The sequence below is a fragment of the Podarcis muralis genome, chromosome 17, assembly GCF_964188315.1.
Source record: "Podarcis muralis chromosome 17, rPodMur119.hap1.1, whole genome shotgun sequence".
Lineage (NCBI taxonomy): Eukaryota > Metazoa > Chordata > Lepidosauria > Squamata > Lacertidae > Podarcis > Podarcis muralis.
This window is the reverse complement of record NC_135671.1, coordinates 10,213,524-10,233,407: the sequence shown is the minus strand read 5'-3', so window position 1 is coordinate 10,233,407 and position 19,884 is coordinate 10,213,524. Positions and strand designations below refer to the sequence as shown.

General features: G+C 45.4%; 1 protein-coding gene across 5 annotated transcripts in view; it reads right to left on the bottom strand.

Annotated features, from left to right (window-relative positions):
- Nucleotides 1-19,884, bottom strand: part of GAK (cyclin G associated kinase) — a 78,552-nt gene that overhangs the window by 20,157 nt on the left and 38,511 nt on the right. For 4 of the 5 annotated variants that reach the window (XM_028713250.2, XM_077921341.1, XM_077921342.1 and 1 more), the window contains 11 exons: nucleotides 16,307-16,356; nucleotides 16,057-16,205; nucleotides 14,691-14,813; nucleotides 13,989-14,122; nucleotides 11,920-12,114; nucleotides 11,112-11,229; nucleotides 10,508-10,587; nucleotides 8,546-8,739; nucleotides 8,203-8,358; nucleotides 6,559-7,050; nucleotides 2,717-2,887 (listed from right to left, as the gene is read on the bottom strand). In XM_028713250.2, coding sequence (XP_028569083.2) covers nucleotides 2,717-2,887; nucleotides 6,559-7,050; nucleotides 8,203-8,358; nucleotides 8,546-8,739; nucleotides 10,508-10,587; nucleotides 11,112-11,229; nucleotides 11,920-12,114; nucleotides 13,989-14,122; nucleotides 14,691-14,813; nucleotides 16,057-16,205; nucleotides 16,307-16,356 — 1,862 coding nt within the window. The remainder of the gene's footprint in view (nucleotides 1-2,716; nucleotides 2,888-6,558; nucleotides 7,051-8,202; nucleotides 8,359-8,545; nucleotides 8,740-10,507; nucleotides 10,588-11,111; nucleotides 11,230-11,919; nucleotides 12,115-13,988; nucleotides 14,123-14,690; nucleotides 14,814-16,056; nucleotides 16,206-16,306; nucleotides 16,357-19,884) is intronic. The other variant, XM_077921340.1, reaches the window with a different exon arrangement.

The window sequence follows — 19,884 nt, the reverse complement described above, 5'->3', positions numbered from 1 at the left end:
CTGAAAAGGGGCGCGCTCCCTCTCAAGTTTCTCACGCCTTGCGGGAATGTTGAGGTTGCAAGTGTGCACTCTTTTGCAATGGTTGGGTCTTCTTCTCTCTGCAAAGGTGACATCTGGTTTTACGCAACAAGGCTGCACCCTGGACCAGGGCTGGATTTAGGTTTGATGAGGCCCTAAGCTACTGAAGGTAATGGGGCCCTTTATATGTCCAGCTGTCCTTTGTCAACAACAAATTGCCGCTGTTTTTTTGTGTTGAATACATGATAAAGGGTAAGTTATGGACCTAATAGGTATCTAAAGCTATTTGCACATGACAAATGGGAGCCTACACAACACAAAACACTATTGCTGTATGTAGGTTTTTTTATCTTATATTTTGGAAATGTACACCCAGTTTTCCCCCCCTCTAAATTTTTGGGAGAAAGTGGGGCCCTAAGCTATAGCTTGTTTAGCTTATATATACAGTGGTACCTCGGGTTACAGACGCTTCAGGTTACAGACTCTGCTAACCCAGAAATAGTACCTCAGGTTAAGAACTTTACCTCAGGATGAGAACAGAAATCACACGGCGGCAGCGGGAGGCTCCATTAGCTAAAGTGGTACCTCAGGTTAAGAACAGTTTCAGGTTAAGAGCGGACCTGAAGAACAAATTAAGTTCTTAACCCGAGGTACCACTGTAGGTAAATCCGGCACAGCCCTTGACCAAAGCTGCTCCAGCTTCCTCATTTGGTTGATCAAAGCTCCCCAGTCTCAAGTCTCCACAAGGAGGTTGGGGATAGGAGAGCTGGCATCCCTGCTCCTGCTTCCAAAGTGAGAGAAGGAGGAGATCTTCTCCTCCTCCAAGCCAGGTTCCCCACCCCTCCCCCTCCCCAATTTCTTCCTCTTCCTGTGTCGGCGCCTGCCAACCTAAGCATGATCCCAACGATGCTCACGGCAACCACAGAGGTCACTGCCCAACGTGCCAGCAAATCTCATCCAGTGACCCACAGCTGATAATTTTAGAAAGCCTCTGTGCATCTTTATCTAGGTACAAGAGCGGGTGCTATTTGTGTGCCATTAAGTCGGCAGAGAGATCTCTTCCTGATTCCACAAGCAGCTATTTTTAGGTTTAATCAGGAGAGAAGCCTGAACAACAAATGTGTGCGTACTTCTTCTAAGAGTTCAGAGTTGTCACAAGTAGGAGATCAGGGTTATTTTACACATCCTGTTAACACCCACACATGCAAGCCTTCAGCAAGAGCTTTTTTTGTATGTTGAGCGGCATTGATGTTGTGCTCCAACACAGAGACACTATCCCACATCATTTTCGCACACAACAGGATTCTAATAAATCAGTAAGGAAAAGGGGGGAAAGAGCTGCGACCTGATCTCTCATTTCCCTGTGCCTATGGTGGAAACACACATGCGTATAGTAAAAAGCAATTGCAAAGTCGGCCCAGTGGCTTCAACTTGCAGTTTTCTCCACTTTCCTTAAATGAGCTGGGGGGAAATGCATTTTCTTAGCACAGGAGAAAATGAGAGTCCTCCTGTGTGCAGCGGGCATTTGATCAGATCTGTGTACAGCACACTGAATTCATAGCATTCTTGCTGATTTGATTAAAACCAAGTGCCTATGCCATAATTGGCACAGGTGTCTGCATTCAATTCTTCAGGTTTGTTTTTTAATCAGAATGAAAAGAAGACAGTCAGAGGAATTCAAAATGGGATACAAACAGTTACAAGTCTGCAGACAATTTGCTTTTTAATATTACGGCATAGTTATTTATGTTTGCCTTCATGATTTCAGAGATCTAAAACTCTGCATTTATGTATCTCCACCTCCTTTACCTTTTCCGGCCTAAAGGAACTGTTTTGCCAAACAATTAATAGTTACCACCACTAGTTCTCAAGCATTTGATTTCAAATCTAAGTTAGCTGAACTTAAGTTCCATGTCCAAGTCAACTAATTTAGGCTGTAATCCCAATTCCTGGGAGTAAATCCTGCTGAATTCAATAGGCCTTACTTTTGAGTAGATATGGTTGGGGTTGTGCTGTTAGTCGGGACCGAGCCATTATCTTCTAGCTTGCTTTATTTAAACTGAAAAAAGTGCTATCAGACTTCCTACACCATACAGAAGATAGTACTTAAATTATTAGCTCCTAGTTAAAGGGATATGCAATCTATAAGTGCCAGACAGTACAAAATGTTGTTACAAGACACAAATGGTTAAGGATGCCAGCACATAGAGAGTGTTGAAAATCAACAAGCTGATTTGTTCTATCATTCTAGAAGCTGAAATGAACTTCTGCAGCTAGTGGTCAATTTCATGCCTTAATGTTAACTCAAAGCATGGAATAAGTTTGCCCACAATTTCACAGTTAAGTGTGTGACAGTTTGTATGGCAACATACACTGAATATCCCAGAATATTGGCTGGGGAACAGTGGCAAGGGGGTTTAATAATTTTGAAATACGATGTGCTGGGAACCCAATTTCAAATATCTTCACCGAAAAGGAGCTTGTAAAAGGGCAAATTAGCAAAACTTTAACTATGTTACAGGGGGAAAGATAACCATACACCTGTGACACAAAGCTTGTTAAAATAGCAACACCACCAAGTCGATCCGTTAGACATTAATCCACCTTGACTAATCTGAGTGGAGCATGTCACTCAACAGGCTATGTGACTGTCGGGGGAAGAGGGGGAGTGAGGAAGGCACATGAAACATGCACTTACCTAAATTAAGGAAGTCTGTGCTAGAGGAAGGTGGTGGTGCGCTGTGTGTGGAAGGAAATGTGCCAGGTGCGGTTGGTTCATTCGGACTAAGGAAGTCACCAAATAGATCGGGGCCAGTAAGAGTCGGATTGTCGGAACCCGAGGAGACTGTGAATGGGTCAAACGGGTCAGCTGGAGACAAAACACAGCATTATTGGTGTTACTTGAGATGCTTCCAAGACATCCGATGAAAAAGAAGAAGTCATGGGCAATATGAGAACGCGGCACACAAAACTATTTAGGGTATCTTGATTCCAAGCACACTAGCACAACTCTGCCCTCTGCCACCCACCCCTGTCACTGGGGTTTAGACGCTATTGCACAACACAAGGATTTCTGCCAATCACCAACAGGAAGAACGACGATTTGCTGCCTCTAAAGTCCCCCCTTTTTCTCCCTATAAAGAAAAAACAAAGCCCGGCAAACCCTACGACGGCAAGTCAACCACGCAAGCCCAGTAACAATTCCACCCAAGCAAATCAAGTTGCAAACTGAAGTTAGTGGAAAGTTTTTCAAGCTGGCAGATTCCCCTAGCAGAAACAGTTACCCGAGTGGACTTGCTACCCCTAATAGGAACATTTAAAAAGCCATACTGTACCAGTCTGCACAATGGAAGGCATTGCTGATCTTTTTTCCCCTTTTTTTTTTAAAGAGCAGTGACTGCAAAGGCTGTGAAAGAAACGGAAGGATGCCAAAAAAGCAGTCTCCAGCCGGAAGGTCTTTCACTGAGCACTGTCAAGCAGCAGCTAATGGGAGCTGCTCAGAGGACAGTATTTATAGTTAGCAGGGAGTGGCAAGCAATGGCCAGCAGGGAGCCTGGCTGACACTCTTACCTTGCCACAGGGCTGTATTCACAGGCCAAGATGCTTTTAGAGCCCGGCCGGTTCTGACACACCCACCCGTCGAAGCTAGAGCTCAACTGAGTCCATTTTGAATGCGACCACAGAAAAGGAATCTGCCTGTTTTAGGGAACACCTCCCCATCGCACCAGCTCTTTATTTCCGATGCAAGCAGGTAGTTAAAGCTACCGCCCCTGGCACCGCTAGTTTTGATCACGCTTCAACAGGAATTCAATAATGAGCAAGCGAATTCTCAGAGCCAGCTGAGGCCCCGCGTGCAATCTCCTATCTGGAAGCACTCAAAACAATCACAGCACTGTTGCTCTCTCCTGCGACGTCAAGATGTATATTAACAAGCAATGGAACAAGACGCTTCCCCAAAGCGGGTTTGTTTGATCCTCCTCTGGGAGTGGTCATATGACAAAACCAGGCTGCTCTTGCCTTCCACAACCTGCCCCCACGCCCTAGTGTTAAGGAAATAATTTCAATGTTAAAACTGCATTTCCGGCCATTGGAAGACCCAATAATTAACGTTTATGATGATCACAGAAACACAGAGCTGGAAGGGACCATGAAAGTCATCGAGTTCAACCCCCCCCCCCCCCCGCAATGCAGGAATCTTTTTGCCCAGCATGGGACTTGAACCCACGACTCTGAGATTAAGAGTCTCATGCTCTACCAAATGTGCTTAAACTTTTTTAAAAAGTAAATGGCCTCTTGAACAGAATACACCACTTATTAAATTCCACATGAAGACAAACCATTCTAAACTAGGGGGTCCATTCCTCCCGCTTTCTCCCAGCGCACAACCTCTATGCCAGGCATGACCAAACTCGACCCTCCAGATGTTTTGGGACTACAACTCCCATCATCCCTAGCTAACAGGACCAGTGGTCAGGGATGATGGGAACTGTAGTCCCAAAACATCTGGAGGGCCAAGTTTGGCCATGCCTGCTTTAGGCATTTAATCCAAGTGGATGCTTCTTATTTCAAGGAATCATTCAGAATCCAGAAAACAGATCAGCTTATTAGATGGCCAACAGCCAAACTGCAAGTCACAGCTCACTGGTGAGTTTTGGGAGCCTCTGGAAGTGTGGCCAGTCCCAAACAAATTATTTAACTCCACCGGAGGGACTGCCTACCAAAAAGTGTATGCTGATTTTGTACTCATTTTACACTACGGCCAGCTAAGAGACATTCTGCTGCAAAGTTCTGATTTGTAACTTTTTAATCTTCATTGAAGAAATGAGAGGAAAAGACTACCAGTGGGGCTTATACATCTAATTGGTACGCTCTACTGTCTGACGCAATCTGCTTCTAAATACTAATTGCTGGAAATTGCTTTTGCACTCAGGTCCTGCTTTGTGGGCTTCCCAGAGGCACCTGGTTGGCCACTTTGAGAAGAGGATGCTGGATGAGACTTGACCGCTGGCCTCAGGGGCTTCCTGGGGGGTTTTGGAACCTGAGCAAAACATTCTGCTGCTCCCCATTGAGGGGGCAAACTCCATAAGGCCAAGGAGACTACAGGGAGACCAGCACCCTTTGGGGTACTGCTTGAGATGACCGCCTCATCCTGCCTCATGGGCAGGCAGGCTCTGACTGGCCTGATACAGAAGACTCTTTCTGTGTTTCCTACGGGAGGAACTTTGAGGCTCACAAGCACCTTCCCCAATGCCCATTACTTGGTGAAGAAGGCAACAGCTGAATCAGACTGCCCTGTGGTTTACTGGCACGTGAGATTGCCTCCATCCTGTAATTCGCCCTTCTCCTTTGGAGACAGATCATGGCATCTGCAAGATTATTACCATTATTAATTAAATGTGTATACTGTCCTTTATCCATAGATCTCAGGGCAGTTCACAACATAAAAATACAATATAAAAAACACAAAGGACATGATAAAAACAAGAAGAAAAAAACCCACAAACCAATAATCCTCTCCCCCCCCCCCCCCAAATATCTTTACAAGTGGTATAAGATTTTAGTCAGCCAAAGGCCTGGTTGAAGAGGAATGTTTTTGTCTGGCACCTAAAAATAGATAATGAAGGGGGAAAGCATTTCACAAGTGGGGAGCCACTGCAGAGAAGGCCCCATTCTCATGCTGCCACCCTCTGGACCTCTCGCGGAGGAGGCACATGAAGAAGGGCCTCAGAGGATGATCTCAGGGTCCGGGCAGATTCATATGGAGAGAAGCAGTTTGCAGTTCTGAGCTGTTTAAGGCCAGTGTGGTGTAGTGGTTAAGAGCGGCAGTCTCGTAATCTGGGGAACCGGGTTCGCGTCTCCGCTCCTCCACATGCAGCTGCTGGGTGACCTTGGGCCAGTCACACTTCTTTGAAGTCTCTCAGCCCCACTCACCTCACAGAGTGTTTGTTGTGGGCGAGGAAGGGAAAGGAGATTGTTAGCCGCTTTGAGACTCCTGAAGGGGAGTGAAAGGCGGGATATCAAATCCAAACTCTTCTTTATAGGTCAAAACCAGCACTTTGAATTGGGCCTGGAAACTAACTGGCAGCCACTGCATATTACACTGCAGTGTAATATGCTCAAACTGTCTTGCCCCATAGAGCAACCCGGCCACAGGATTTTGCACCATCTGAAGTTTCCGAACCGTCTTCAGAGGCAACTCCAAGTGTAATGAATGCATTGTAGTAATCTAACCTAGAGATTACCAGAGCATAGACAACACAAGCTAGGCTATCCCTGATGAGACAGAGGCGCAGCTGGGTCACCAGCCACTTGATGGAAGCCCGAGCCATTTAAATATTCCAGAGCTCAGCCAGGGCTTTGACAAGAGTGCCAGCAGGAAACCCGCCAGAGACATCTGGAAACCAATCTAAAAATTAAAGTAGAAGTGCTCTACAGTTCTCAACAGTCCGTGTCTGCGGACTTATTGTGTACACTTCTAGGATGGCAGTGGACCCAACTGCTCATCAGAATTCCACTGAAAGGAAAGGCCCAGTTACGTACCTGCAGAAGAAGGGGTGGCTCCCGTCGAGGGGGCACTACTCTGGTGGGGATGCGTAGAGGGCTGTGGTTGGCCACCAAAGAAGAATTCTGCTCCCCCTCCTAGAAGGTCCGCGGTAGATTCTTCCGAACTCTCCGGGGCACCGCCAACAAACAGTTCGCTCAGCAAGTCTGCGTTGCTGGAGGAGCTCTTCATCTCCGAAGGAGGCTGCAGCAGCTCTGGGGGAGCGTCTGAATCCAGCCCAAGCAAGTCAACGCTGTCTTCTGGGGGAGTCTCTTCCGGCTGACCAGTGGGAGTGTCAAAATCAGCTTCAAACAGCGGCTCACCGTCCTCTTTTTCCAGGGCGTGTTTCACCATTTCCTCAACTGGTCTGACCTCACTGGGAAAGGCAGCAAATTCCTCGTCGGAAGGTTCACTGTCGTCCCTTTCCTCCACCAGCCGAGGTCTCTCTTTGGGGAAGGGTCCCTCAGGCGCCGCTTCGGAACTTTTGCCTTCTGTTGGGTGAAGAGAAGGACATGACACCTTCTTGCAACAGGTTTACTGTAATGGTGCTATTCCACCAGTCTGCAACAACTTTTACTGGATGAACGGAGTAAGGCGGGGATGGGAAACCTTTGCTCCACCAATGGACATGTTCCTTTGGGGGTAAGCCATCAAAGGCTACATGGTGGTGGTGGGAGGAGCAAGAGTCAAAATCTGGTAAGGCCCTTTTCCCTTCCTTGCCATAAGTGTGCCACAAAGCCAAGGACCATGTAAAATTCAGCCAAGTGCCAAAGGCATGGGCAGCCAAGGTCCCAATCCGCATTCCTCAAATGGGCTTGATGCCAAGCCCTAGTGCTGTGGACCTCAGTCACTCCATAGCTCTCCTTTTGCTTCCGCATTGGCAACCATGATGGAGAGAGGAGGCCCGCTATAGCACAGGGCCTTTAATCACTGGCTTTATGGCACAGGAGCAAATTGTTTCAGGACACGGGCCTAATGGCAAGACAGCAGCTCTGGAAGCCCGTATCCACCAAAACCCACAGGAACCCCAGAAAGCAAAATTGTTACTCTCTAGTGAAGGAAGCGAAGAGAAATCCTGACTTTTATTTGCTGGGGAATATTCCTTTGAAACTCTCCCCCCACCAGACCTCCTACAAACACTCAAATTTCACGGTGGGATGGAGGGATTTTAAGCACTATCATTCCAGATCCTTTGCACAGAAATGATGGAAGACTGAGCTGCCCACAAATTGGGCTGCCTGAACGCTGCAATTCTAAAGGAGCAGGGCTTTTTTGTGGGATTTGGACAATTTCACACAGAAGGACCCTTCTGCTGCGGGGGGGGGGGGGGAATTGAGGTCCAGCCAGAAAGGAGAAAGGAACGCAGGTGGACACCACCACCACCCTGAGACCCCTATATCAACATAGGGTCCTTGGGGAAAACCTCTTACTTGGTGGCTAGTCAGCATTGCAGACTTCAGCTTTTCTCAGCCCAGAATTTTTTATTTTTATTTTACTTTTGTGGGACTTGAGTACACAGAGGTTGAACACACTGATGTCAAGATGACTACTGTAGCAAACAGGCCTAGAGCAAGGCTGGTTTCAAGCAACAGGCAGCACAGGAGCAACCAGAGAAGTGCTATGAAGCCATTGGTTTGCTCTACCTTGCCAGTCCAGTGTGTGGAAGAAATCTGCCTCCGCACTGCCGCTGGGCGGGGAGTCCGACTCCATGGGAGCACCTTCTGGAGATGATTCTGACTTGGAGGCTTCAGCTTCATACTGGGCAGTTGACCCCGGTTGTCTAGGTAGCTCGGGCTTACCTAACAGGCAAAAAGTTCAAATGCAAGAAATTTAGGAACCTGCCACCTGTTAGGGAGATGGAAGAAATGAAAGCTTATGGTAAAAACAAAGCAATGGGGCGGGGCAGGGAGATAAATCCCCCCACAGTGTGAAATGGAAGCCTTTGAAAACGCTCAAACACAAAACCGGAAGCATTTTTCTCATTACCAAATTTTGTTAATATTTCTTGCTGCTCTTCCCGGCTGGAGAAAAGGATCTTGGGATTTAGACCCTTGGTGTTCAAGTTATCCCAGGGGGCTCGCTCAGTGCTGGGCCGGTCCCAAGGCTCTACTTCAACTTCCAGATTCACTTGGAACAAGTCCGGATATTTCTCTTGAATGTCACATGCATCCAGATCGTACCTGCAGCAATTTTACACAAATTGACGACGGCAATGAATTAGACCACAATCCACAGGGAAGGTATTCTGTGCAAGTGACAGTGAAGCCAATGGGATACAAATTCAATCAATCAATCAATCAATTGTATATAGTCAAACGCCTTTACAATGAACAGCAGATGATAAGAACAAAGCTGAAATCATACAACATGACCTATAAAAGCTAAAAACATAAAAATTTACAGCATGAGGTTTTAAAATTAGGAAGCATTAACATATCTAGGGGACTCGGGTGGCGCTGTGGTCTAAACCACTGAGCCAAGGGCTTGCCGATTGGAAGGTCGGCGGTTCGAATCCCCGTGACGGGGTGAGCTCCCGTTGCTCAGTCCCTGCTCCTGCCAACCTAGCAGTTCGAAAGCACGTCATAGTGCAAGTATATAAATAGGTACTGCTTCAGCGGGAAGGTAAATGGCATTTCCGTGCGCTGCTCTGGTTTCACCAGAAGCGGCTTAATCATGCTGGCCACATGACCAGGAAAAATTGTCTGTGGACAAACATCAGCTCCCTCGGCCAGTAAAGCGAGATGAGCACCGCAACCCCAGAGTTGTTCGCAACTGGACGTAACTGTCAGGAGTCCTTTACCTTTTTTAACATATCTAGAACAGAGCTTCTTAGCTGCCAGAGCTAACTTGGCTACCAGATTTGTCATCTGGATATTTTTATCGGCTAGGAAGTCAATGTCACCTCCTGGGAGGACTGGCCTGAGAGACAGTCAAGAACAGATGATAAAAAAATTTCTCTGGCATTGAATATAAGGGACAAAGCAGCAGGTTATGCACAACATCCTCAACCTGATTGCATCCATAAATGCACCTGCGTTCCATAGGGAGAATTCCCAGCTATCTCCCCTCTAAATACGCCGAGGGCACCTGTTGAAACCTTAGTCCAACAAATGCCCTACACAGCTGCGGGGAAGTCAGTGTCTCGAGGTAATGGGGCCTTGAGTGGTTGATCTTGATTTGGGGGTACCAAACAGAATAACAGGCAGCCATAATGGATGCTCTATCTTGGTTGTCCTGATCAAAAATCCAATTTCTTAGGTCACATGGACGGATACAAACTCGCCTTACCCACCCATGTGTTTGGTTATTACGCTTGACAATCATCAACGTGGGTCAATGCCAACTTGTAGCAGCTCATGAATAATTTTTGGAGCCCCAAATGCAGAGTGCCCACAGGTTTACCCGCTTAACCCATGTTTGGAATTGTCAGAAGCAACAAACAGCTCTGGTGGGGAGACTCTGCTCACAGGATGGAAAGGGGCTGAGCCATGCAATCTGCAGCCTGAGGCTGAGCCCTTAATTCCAGTTCACGTTACAATGCTGTGATAGCTCAGAGACAAAGTACAGTGGTACCTTGGGTTACAAACACCCGGAAGTAACCCGGAAGTAGTACCTCAGGTTAAGAACTTTACCTCAGGATGAGAAGATAAATCGCACTCCAGCGGCATGGCGGCAGCAGGAGGCCCCATTAGCTAAAGTGGTACCTCAGGTTACGAACAGTTTCAGGTTAAGAACGGACCTCCGGAACAAATTAAGTTTGTAGCCAGAGGTACTACCGTACACAGCTAAAGAGGAGTGTTAAAGAGAAAGCTACAGTTTAAAACACAAACGCACGCGCACACACACACACACACACACACGACTGCAAAACTACTTTTGCAGTTAAAGTGGGAATACTTGTTGCCATTACGCTGGGGAAAGTTATCACCAAACAGGTTATCAACGTACTTCGCAAATTTCACAGTAGTGGCATTCCGTGGGACAAATCCTGTATGAAACTGGATCTGGAACATCTTCATTGATGCCATCTTGCAAAGCAATACAAAGAAAGAAAGAAAAGGACAGGACATGATTTCTGTCTTTGTGATGAATTTAAAGTTGTTCTCATTCTCTGTATGTTTTTTTTTAATAAAAAAACCACAACATTTTATGAACACCACATACAAATTCTGAGCATTGAGCAGTATCTAAATATCTAAAATTAATTAAACAAATAAGATGTAAGAGAAATAATGTGAAATGAAGCAATTAATGTCATGCAATATCATGCACTGCATCAGAGATATTCCCTGCCTGCTGATATTATTAGTGACTTTGGCCAGTGAAATCCCTTTGTTACTTCCATAATTTATTAAAAGCATGTGAAGCCTTGTCTCCTCTTCTGCTTTTCCAGATGTGGGGCAGCTATAATCAGTCTTGTCCAGCCATGTGGGCAAATGCATTGCCCAAAATAGGAATTAGGTGCTATGGCAAGTAAAAATATCCCTCAAGAACCCCAGCGGAGTTTCATACCAAAATTAAAATAAAATACAGTTCTATCTTTCCAGCTTACCTTGGCTTGGAGTCTGCCACCCAAAGTGGACCTGGCATGATAGATAACAATGAGAACATCTCCTTGGACTGTTATGCCTAACGGGATCAAAGCTTTGCCGTCTTCCATCTTAAAATCCCTAAGGGAGAGGGAGAAAAACCAGGCATCGCACGTCAATATGCAGCAGTGCAATTTAGAAACATTACGGCACAGGTGGGGGAATGCGCAGACGCGCTCCCTCAGATGTTGTCGGTCTCCAACTTCGATCATCCCCTGCCACCACGGCCAGAGGTCAGGGATGATGGGAACTGTAGTCCAGAAATATCTGGAGGGTGCCAGGCTTGGTTCTCGAATGTTGATGAAAGTTTTGGAACCCGAACGCCGAACACCCAGAAGTAAATGCTTCCGTTTTTGAATGCGCCTCGGAAGTTGAACAACTTCCGCTGCGTGTTTTTTCACTTTCCCAACGCAATTTGCAGACTGCCCTTTGCACCTCTGTTTTCGAACGTTTTCGAAGTCAGACGGTCTTACGGAACGGATTACGTTTGAGAACCGAGGTAGCTGGTTACAATTTGATTTCCTCAACCCTCAAGGAGCACAGCGGGTGCGAGAGGGTGGGTTGCGGTAGCAAGGCTACGCAACTTGCATCAAGCTACGCACACAGGGCTCCTATTCCTTCTCGCAGGAACGTTTTAAAGGAAGCTGGGCTACTCACACGTTGCTACACAAGAAAACTAAGGATGAAAAAGCTAAGTGGGAAGTTTCTGCCTGGACTGTAGATGACATTAACACGGACCCCTGAGAAACTCAGGCCTCGCTACCCACTTACTTCATTTTATCATATTCTTGTGAGGTAGTGGCTGCTCTTTCGTCCCCGACATAAACTTCACAGAAAGGCCTGCAGCCATTGCGCTGCTTGTTGAACTGAGGGACTGGAGTCATGACAATGGACTTGATGAGGATTGGCTTGCTGTGAGGGATGATGGGCTCTTCAGCCATCATGTCGCACATGTACTCTATATATCTGTGGAAACAAGGACGCAGCAGAAGTCAAACAATGCAGTGCTTCGAGTCGGTGAAACTATGAACTCAACTCTGCACACCCTGGTTGGTCGTTCACAGCCTTGCAAGTCCACAAAAAGTTTCTAGTCCATTGGAATACTTCCCTGCTCCCTCTAGCCATATGAGTCACATGCCAACATTTGAGGCCCACAGATTATCTGAAAAGAATAAAAGGGCAGTTCTCTTCAATTTTTTTAACGCTTCCCTGCCCAGGGAAATGAGTCCTAGAAGACCAGTTCTCTGCCTTGCAGGCCCTTTTTCCACCTAGCCTGGAAGAATGGGGCCCTGGCTAACTCCAGCCACAAAAACTGAGGCAGCTGAACAGACTCTTGGGCTGAGGTACTGTTGTTGATTTTAATTTTCTGTATCTTTATACTTTTATGATTTATGTGGAAATCGTTCACTTTGTGTGCTTTTCAATGTTTTGTTTATGACTACTTCTGTTATGTTTGCAGTTACATAATTTTTTTATATATTGTAAGCCACCTTGAGCATGGTTTTAACTTTGGGAAATAAAATGATTGAGATTTTACATGTCATGGTTAGTCAAACAAGCGGCTATTTACAAGTGTACCTTACTGAATGCATATCTAATAGGGCACAGTTAAAGCTCACACAAATAATTATTGACTCTTTACAGAAAAGGGCCATATTTTGCAACTCCTGCATAGTTTGCTACTTGCTTGGGGCAAACAGCAATTATTCCAGGGAAACAGGTGAGTGGCAGGTGTCACTTGTTTCCTGCTCACTAAAGAATGAACCAACCACACTGGATCACGCAGCTAGCCTGTGAAGTGCTTTCAAGTAAGCACTACACAGATATTCAAGTCCTATCAATGGAAGAAGAAGAGAAGAAGAGGAGGAGTTTGGATTTGATATCCCGCTTTATCACTACCCGAAGGAGTCTCAAAGCGGCTAACATTCTCCTTTCCCTTCCTCCCTCACAACAAACACTCTGTGAGGTGAGTGGGGCTGAGAGACTTCAAAGAAGTGTGACTAGCCCAAGGTCACCCAGCAGCTGCATGTGGAGGAGCGGGGAAGCGAACCCGGTTCACCAGATTACGAGTCCACTGCTCTTAACCACTACACCACACTGGAAATGAGGGCCATGCCAGCTGGACTCTGATCCTCACAGAGCCCCGGCTGCCATTCACATCTATAATAGGGCCCCCAATATATTTAGGCTTAGCCGGAGGTGGGAGAGGTAGAGCTCCTTGATGCAATTCAAAAAAATCAATGTAGTGTGTAATGTCTGCATGAGATGCACCACTCCCCCCCCCCCCCGGTCTTTCTGTTTTAAATCTTCCATCTATCTCCATTTTCATAACATACTGTCAGGGAACTGCCATCAGTGCTGGAGGGAGAGAGCAAGCTCCAAAGGGATCCCAGAGAGCGTCCCGGGAGTGGGAGAGGCAGCCCATCTTCTGGGGAAGGGAATCAGCTCAGCTCCAGTGGAGAAGGGGGGCAGATGGGGGAATCGGTGAGGCGGTCCCATGACTCCTTGCCGGGGACCACCGGGGAGAGGAAGGGTCCTCCGCTGCCTACGCCCTCCTTGCGCAGAAGGCTTCCGCGCAGGGAGAGTAGGAGGAGACTGGGCGTCAAAGAGCTTCTTTGCTGGAAGAAGTTTAAGAAACGCCCACTGACGGATTCTGCCAGCGATTGAGGCAGCCACGGGTGAGTGGCTGTCCGGACAGGAAAGGTTCACTCAGGCAACCCAGCCAGGTGTTGGCACCGGCTTACGCACGAGCAACCCCTAGAACCATTACACATACATCAGGCCTTCTGCAAAAAAGAAAAGAAAAAAAGAGAACACAGCTTCATTGAACAGCTGCTCACCTCTTATGGGATGGCCAAATGCCTGGTGGGCAGCGCTTCATGCTAAACATATAAACAGCGGCTTCAGCCGTAGTGAACAGACGGCAGAAACATAAGAAAGAACACACGACGACGGCTGATGCTGCTCTTCCGTCCTACCAAAAAAAAGATACAAGGGTAGGAACAGTAGCTATTGATGGGGAAATGTCATTTTTTATATACCAGCTCTTGGATAATGTTTTCAATCAAAGAAATGTCACAAGTCCACTACCGAATTCACGAGAAATTAGGCACAAGCTCTGGTCTGTGAGGGAGGAAGAAAGCTCTCTTTGTTCCAGTGACAGGAACAGAGTACAGATACTCCTTAGACATTTTGATGCAGTTTGGTTAAGTCCCAACTTCCATATTACTTCAAATCCCCCATTTTCTGTATACGTTTAACTGGGTTTGGGGGTGGTGGAGTTGAAATTCCAAGTGGATCAGCTGCTCAGTGGTTTCTCCTCCAATCCTATCCTATCACCTTTCAAATGTTGACTCTTATGTTATGGTATCTCTCTTCTCTTTGCAATCTACAACGCTTAGTTTTTAAAACCATTCTATTTGCTCCCACCCCTCCAACTCACTCAACCTATCCATCCGTGGAGTATTTTGAGTCAACATTTCTTTCCAACTTTCTTGTATTGTTGGAGCTACAGGGGCATTCCAAGACCTGTTGCTACTTACAAGGCAGTGCACAATGCAAACGTTCTTTGGGTCTTGCTTCAGCCATAAATGCATGTTCTTGCAAATGCTATAAAGGTTTTGAAGGTTTGGCGAACGCCTTGCTGGCCAGCCACATTCAGACACCTGTTTTAGAGACAGTACAGGGTGGGGTGGATGGATTTGACTAATGTTAATCAGAAACTTGTATAGCTTTCAAGCCTGCTATATAACAAATGAAATAAATATTCAACTCCTCCCACCCCAAAAAAGATCTCCAGAAACAGACAAGATGACCAAAGCCAAGGCGTGCTATTTCAGACTCTGAACCCTCAATTGTATTTTGCAAATTTCATAAAAGGAATCTCAGAAGCTTAGCAGGCATGTGACGACCTGCCATCTGTTTCATGATGTTAAGAATGTACTACAGAAAGATGCTAGGCTAACCTTGCTGAATTTCTGCACATTTCCAACCGTCCTCATGATTTAGCAACATAACACAATTTAGATTAAAGTGCTGCACTGATATAGGTATAGGTATATTTTTTTAAGGTCTCCTTTTGGTCTCATGGCATCTGTTTATACTGCTGCTCTAAACCCACTTCCACGCTTTTTCGGAAACCAGAACCTGCACATCGCCCTTTCCCAATTTTCTGAAAGGAGTTAAACACCCCTGTCATAAGAAAGCAGGGTGTGATAAAATATGTCTCTCTCACATGTTTTATCATTTATTTCAGCCAAGCAGCTCAGGGGGTATAAGCAGAATGTTTCATTTTACTACAATGCTGCAAGAAGGGTGAGGGATTTGTGACTCGCCTAAGGCCACTGATGAACTATCACAGCGATGATTTCTGCCCAGGTTTCCCCATCTAAATCCAGAGGCTACCAGTCAACCACAAAGAAGTGAAATATGAACACACAACTGCACTAACCTGGTGGCTTCCAGATGTTTTGGACTACAACTTACATCAGTCTCAGCCAGCCTCCAGCCAACATGGCCAAAGGCCAGAAAGAATAATAATAATAATAATAATAATAATAATAATAATAATAATAATAATAATAATTATTATTATTATTATTGTTGTTGTTGTTGTTGTTGTTGTTGTTGTTGTTGTTAAACTTATATCCTGCCCTTCCTTCTGAAGGAGCCCAGGGCACTAAACACATCAATACCAAAAACATTTTTAAAGCATTCTGGAAACAGTCCAAACCATTCCAAAAATATTCTCTCATTTGTACAGGGAAGCCAGGCAGGTAGAGGACATCCTAGCAACTCTTACAGCTTCCCACATGTCAAGGAAGCACCAGGTTACGAGTTTCTACTGGAAAAGAAGAAGACACTGCAATGGCAAAAGGAACAGTGGCAAAGCAGCACTGGCTTACAAACCCTATTGTGAAATCTGGAGGGTCTGTATGTTCTCGGAGACAGATTGTAGACAGCATAGCGTCCGGGATGTTTTGAGTCTAAGAACAACCGCACGTCTTCGATGTTATTTTTTATTGCAGACTCAACACCTTCTGCCGGAAAGGACATCACTGGGAAGGAAGAAGAAATAAAACGATAGCAGAGGCTCAAGCCTTTGTTTTCATAAAAGCTGCTAGAATATGCAATTTGATAACGGATTATCTTATCATACCAGCAATTCTGGAAGTGATGTATGATAAATCCAAATCCCCCTTGGCATAACTGAAATATAAAAGAGGAATACTCAAGTTAAAACTGCAGAATCTCTAGGCTGGTTCGAAAATGGAGTTTTCAGGATGGGAGCTACCTTACTAGGTTCTCTATGCCAGCTTCCATGCCCTTCAAGTTGGAATACCAACATCTCCCACCCACCTTTGGAGAGTCTCTCCTACATCTGTCTCAAATTTCCGAATTATAGAAGGTATCTAAAGAATCTAGCACAGCAGCGTAAGTTAGCAAGCAGATGGAACTGTCCCATTCATGAAGCTCTCTGTCTCCTGGGCAGAATATGAGATATATCAAACATCCTGAAACTGAATGTTTTGAATACTTAAGGCAACAGACTTACGAAAATTCTTATGGGGGGAGAGAGAGAAGACTATTCCCAGTGATCTACATCAGCTTTCCCCAACTTCATGCCCTCAAGATGTATGGGACTACAGGTCAACTCAGCTACAGGCCAACATGGCCAATAGTCAAAGATGATGGAAGTTGTAGTCCCCATGCCTGGAGGGCACTCGAATGGGGCAAGACTGATCTGCATGAAAGGTTTGTGAGGTTAATATCCCATTATTCCCATGGCTACTGCAGCACTGACTTCAAGCCACAGCAGCTGTAGCTTCCTTGACTTAGTGAAGTGAGCAGATACACCCTGCTCTCCTTCACCTCCTTACTGCAATGAATAGTGGCAAATGACTGAATCATCGTTCCCACCTCCAGAGCTAACAGGGAAAATTCATATACTATGTTGTGCAGGAGGCTCATGGGCAATATTGCAGCTCTCTGCTAGCCTTGACTCAGATTTGCCCTTTGTATGGTCCTTCTGCAATCCACAGGCCAAGGGGCACATTATTGGTGCCACTGAGCCAACAGCTACAATGCTGAGGCCAAGGTTCACCACCAATATGAAATTGACAAGCTGCTTCCCACCTCTCAGATCTGCTGAGTCGGTGTAGCATCTTGAGGATCTGGCAATGAGCTGATGGGGTTAGATGTAGGAGTGTGTACATGCCTTACTAAAAAATATAAAATCAGGACTATACAAAGCAATACAATTTTGATGACTTCTCTCATTCTTCTACCACTTTTGGAGAGGGTTCAGACAAAATATGATTTCTGGGGCTTTTCTAGGTTCCCACAACACTGACTCACCTAACCCAGTTTATGCTTCACTTGGCCACTAATAACTAGTTGTCTATGGTTTTACACAGAGGGGAAAAGATTTAGGAAGGTCTCTACAGCAGAGCTTTAGAATCTGTGGCCCTCAAAATATTGGACTACAACTCCCATCATTCCTGCCCGCTGGCCTGTCTGGCTGAGGCTGTGGGATTTGGAGTCCAACAACATCTGCAGGGCACCAGGTTCCCTTGCCCTGCTCTATGGTTAAGCAAAAAACAAAGATATTACTAATTCATGAGTGCACAGAAAGAGCCTCCCTTAAAAGAGAGCTGAACTAAGAGAGATGGATTAGCACTTTAAGTAGAAATACACAAAATACTATTGATAAACCAGCATAAAGGTGTATCAGTCGCAAGCAAACAAGTGAACTGAAATAAGAAGAATTGAACAGAAGCAGGTTAACCTAGGTCAGAACCACAGGTATCCTTTAGACTCCTTAACAGAGATAAGTGTGTTTATAATTTGAAATAGAGGATTGGCACTGTTAAAGAAATATTGTGGAGGCAAAATACTACAGAGCAAGCACAACCCATGCCCACTCTCCAAACAGGTAACCTTAAGATACAAAAACTTCCCACACACATTCCAGGAAGGCACAAGTTTCCTTCTTTTAACAAAAGCCATTGAAGATTGCTGGGCAGGGTGGGGGCTTGGGGGTAAGTTTCATTTTTAAAATATCCCTGTTTATGTTAGGAAAACTCCCAGCAAGTAGAAAATTTGCACATTGGGGATGGCAGTTGTAGTCTAGTCCTTTTTCACGATGTTGTGTTTGCACATATGTGCGCACACAGAGAGAGCACTTAAAAAAAATACAATTATTTCCCACCCCTTCATTTACAGTCCAGTGTGGTACAGTCCCTGGATGAAGTCCATTTTGCTGAATGTTTAGGTCAGCTGGTCAGTCCAGTCTTCTATTTCACTACTTTTTAATCAGATGTGTGTGTCTCCACTCAACATGAAAGAATATTCCTAAACTAGAATAGGTTTATGCGTTGCCAGCTGGTACAGTCAAACCTCAGTTCCTGAATGCTGAAAACCCGGAAGAAAATGCTCTGGTTTTTTAACGTTTTTCGGAACCCGAACAAGCCACGCCTCGGTTGCTGAATGTTTCGGAAGTCGAACGTTCCCAATTCCGGATTGGATTACGTTCGACAACAGAGGTTTGACTGTACTGTCAGTCAATCACACACACAGGTGCTTTTAGAAAAGGACACCAACTTTCTTTTAAGCACTCACACTTGTGGTCCACGTCCATATGAAACGCTTCGTTGAAGTTTTACTCTCTTTAGTTCCACCACCCTGTGTGCCCTGCCCTGCAACATTTTGCTTCCATTTCTTCAATATGCACCGAAACCTGCCTTGCATATTAAGACCAGCTAAAACTTGTCTCCCAATCATTCCTTAGCTGCTATCTGGACCAGGGCCGGATTTAGGTTTGATGAGGCCCAAAGCTACTGAAGATAATGGGGTCCTTTATATGTCTAGCTCTCCTTTGTCAACAACAAATTGTCGCTGTTTTTTTGTGTTAAATATATGCCATATGTGGGGCCCATTACTTACATCATAGGAGCCTACACAACACAAAACGCTGTTGCTGTATGTAGGTTTTATTTTATTTGTTTTTTATCTTATATTTTGGAAATGTACATCCAGGGGTTTTTTCCTTTAATTTTTTGGGGGCCCCCAAGAGAACGGGGCCCTAAGCTGTAGCTTGTTTAGCTTATACGTAAATCTGGCACTGAACTGGACTAAGAGATGTAGGGCAGGATTCAGCTAAGTTATTGTGGTTGCGGAAAGACGTCTGCTAGCGCAATGGGACTTTCTCCCTTGCCCCAGAGCATCCCCTACTAAACTGCTTCTGTAGTGGGGTACGGCAGCTAAAAATAATGCCAATGCGTTTCACATCTGGCAACCAATGTGTCCCTTTGGTTTCAGATGGGTAGACGAGTCTAAAAAGCCCGGGACACAAATTTTCTTGGCCCTCTAGTGGCTATGGTGACTCATTTACCAGAGGTAATACATTCAGAGTTAACTCCGGAAGTGCATACTCAATTCTGACCAAACTAAGCCTCCTAGAGCATCAAGAGAAAAAAAGATGTAGAAATTTGGCAGATTTGTTTTTTTAAAAAAAAACAAAACCAGAAGCTCTGAAGTTATACATGTATTAAGACTATCAAAAGATACTTAAGTAGAATAAAATCCAGCAGCCACAGGGCAATTCCTTTATTCATATTGTTGTAGGTTTACCAATGTGTAGGGGCCAATGCATTGACCACGATTAGCGTGTCATCTCTTATGTATAACTTGAGAGTTCAGAAACTTCTCAGTATGACATAGTTAACGTTAGCAGGT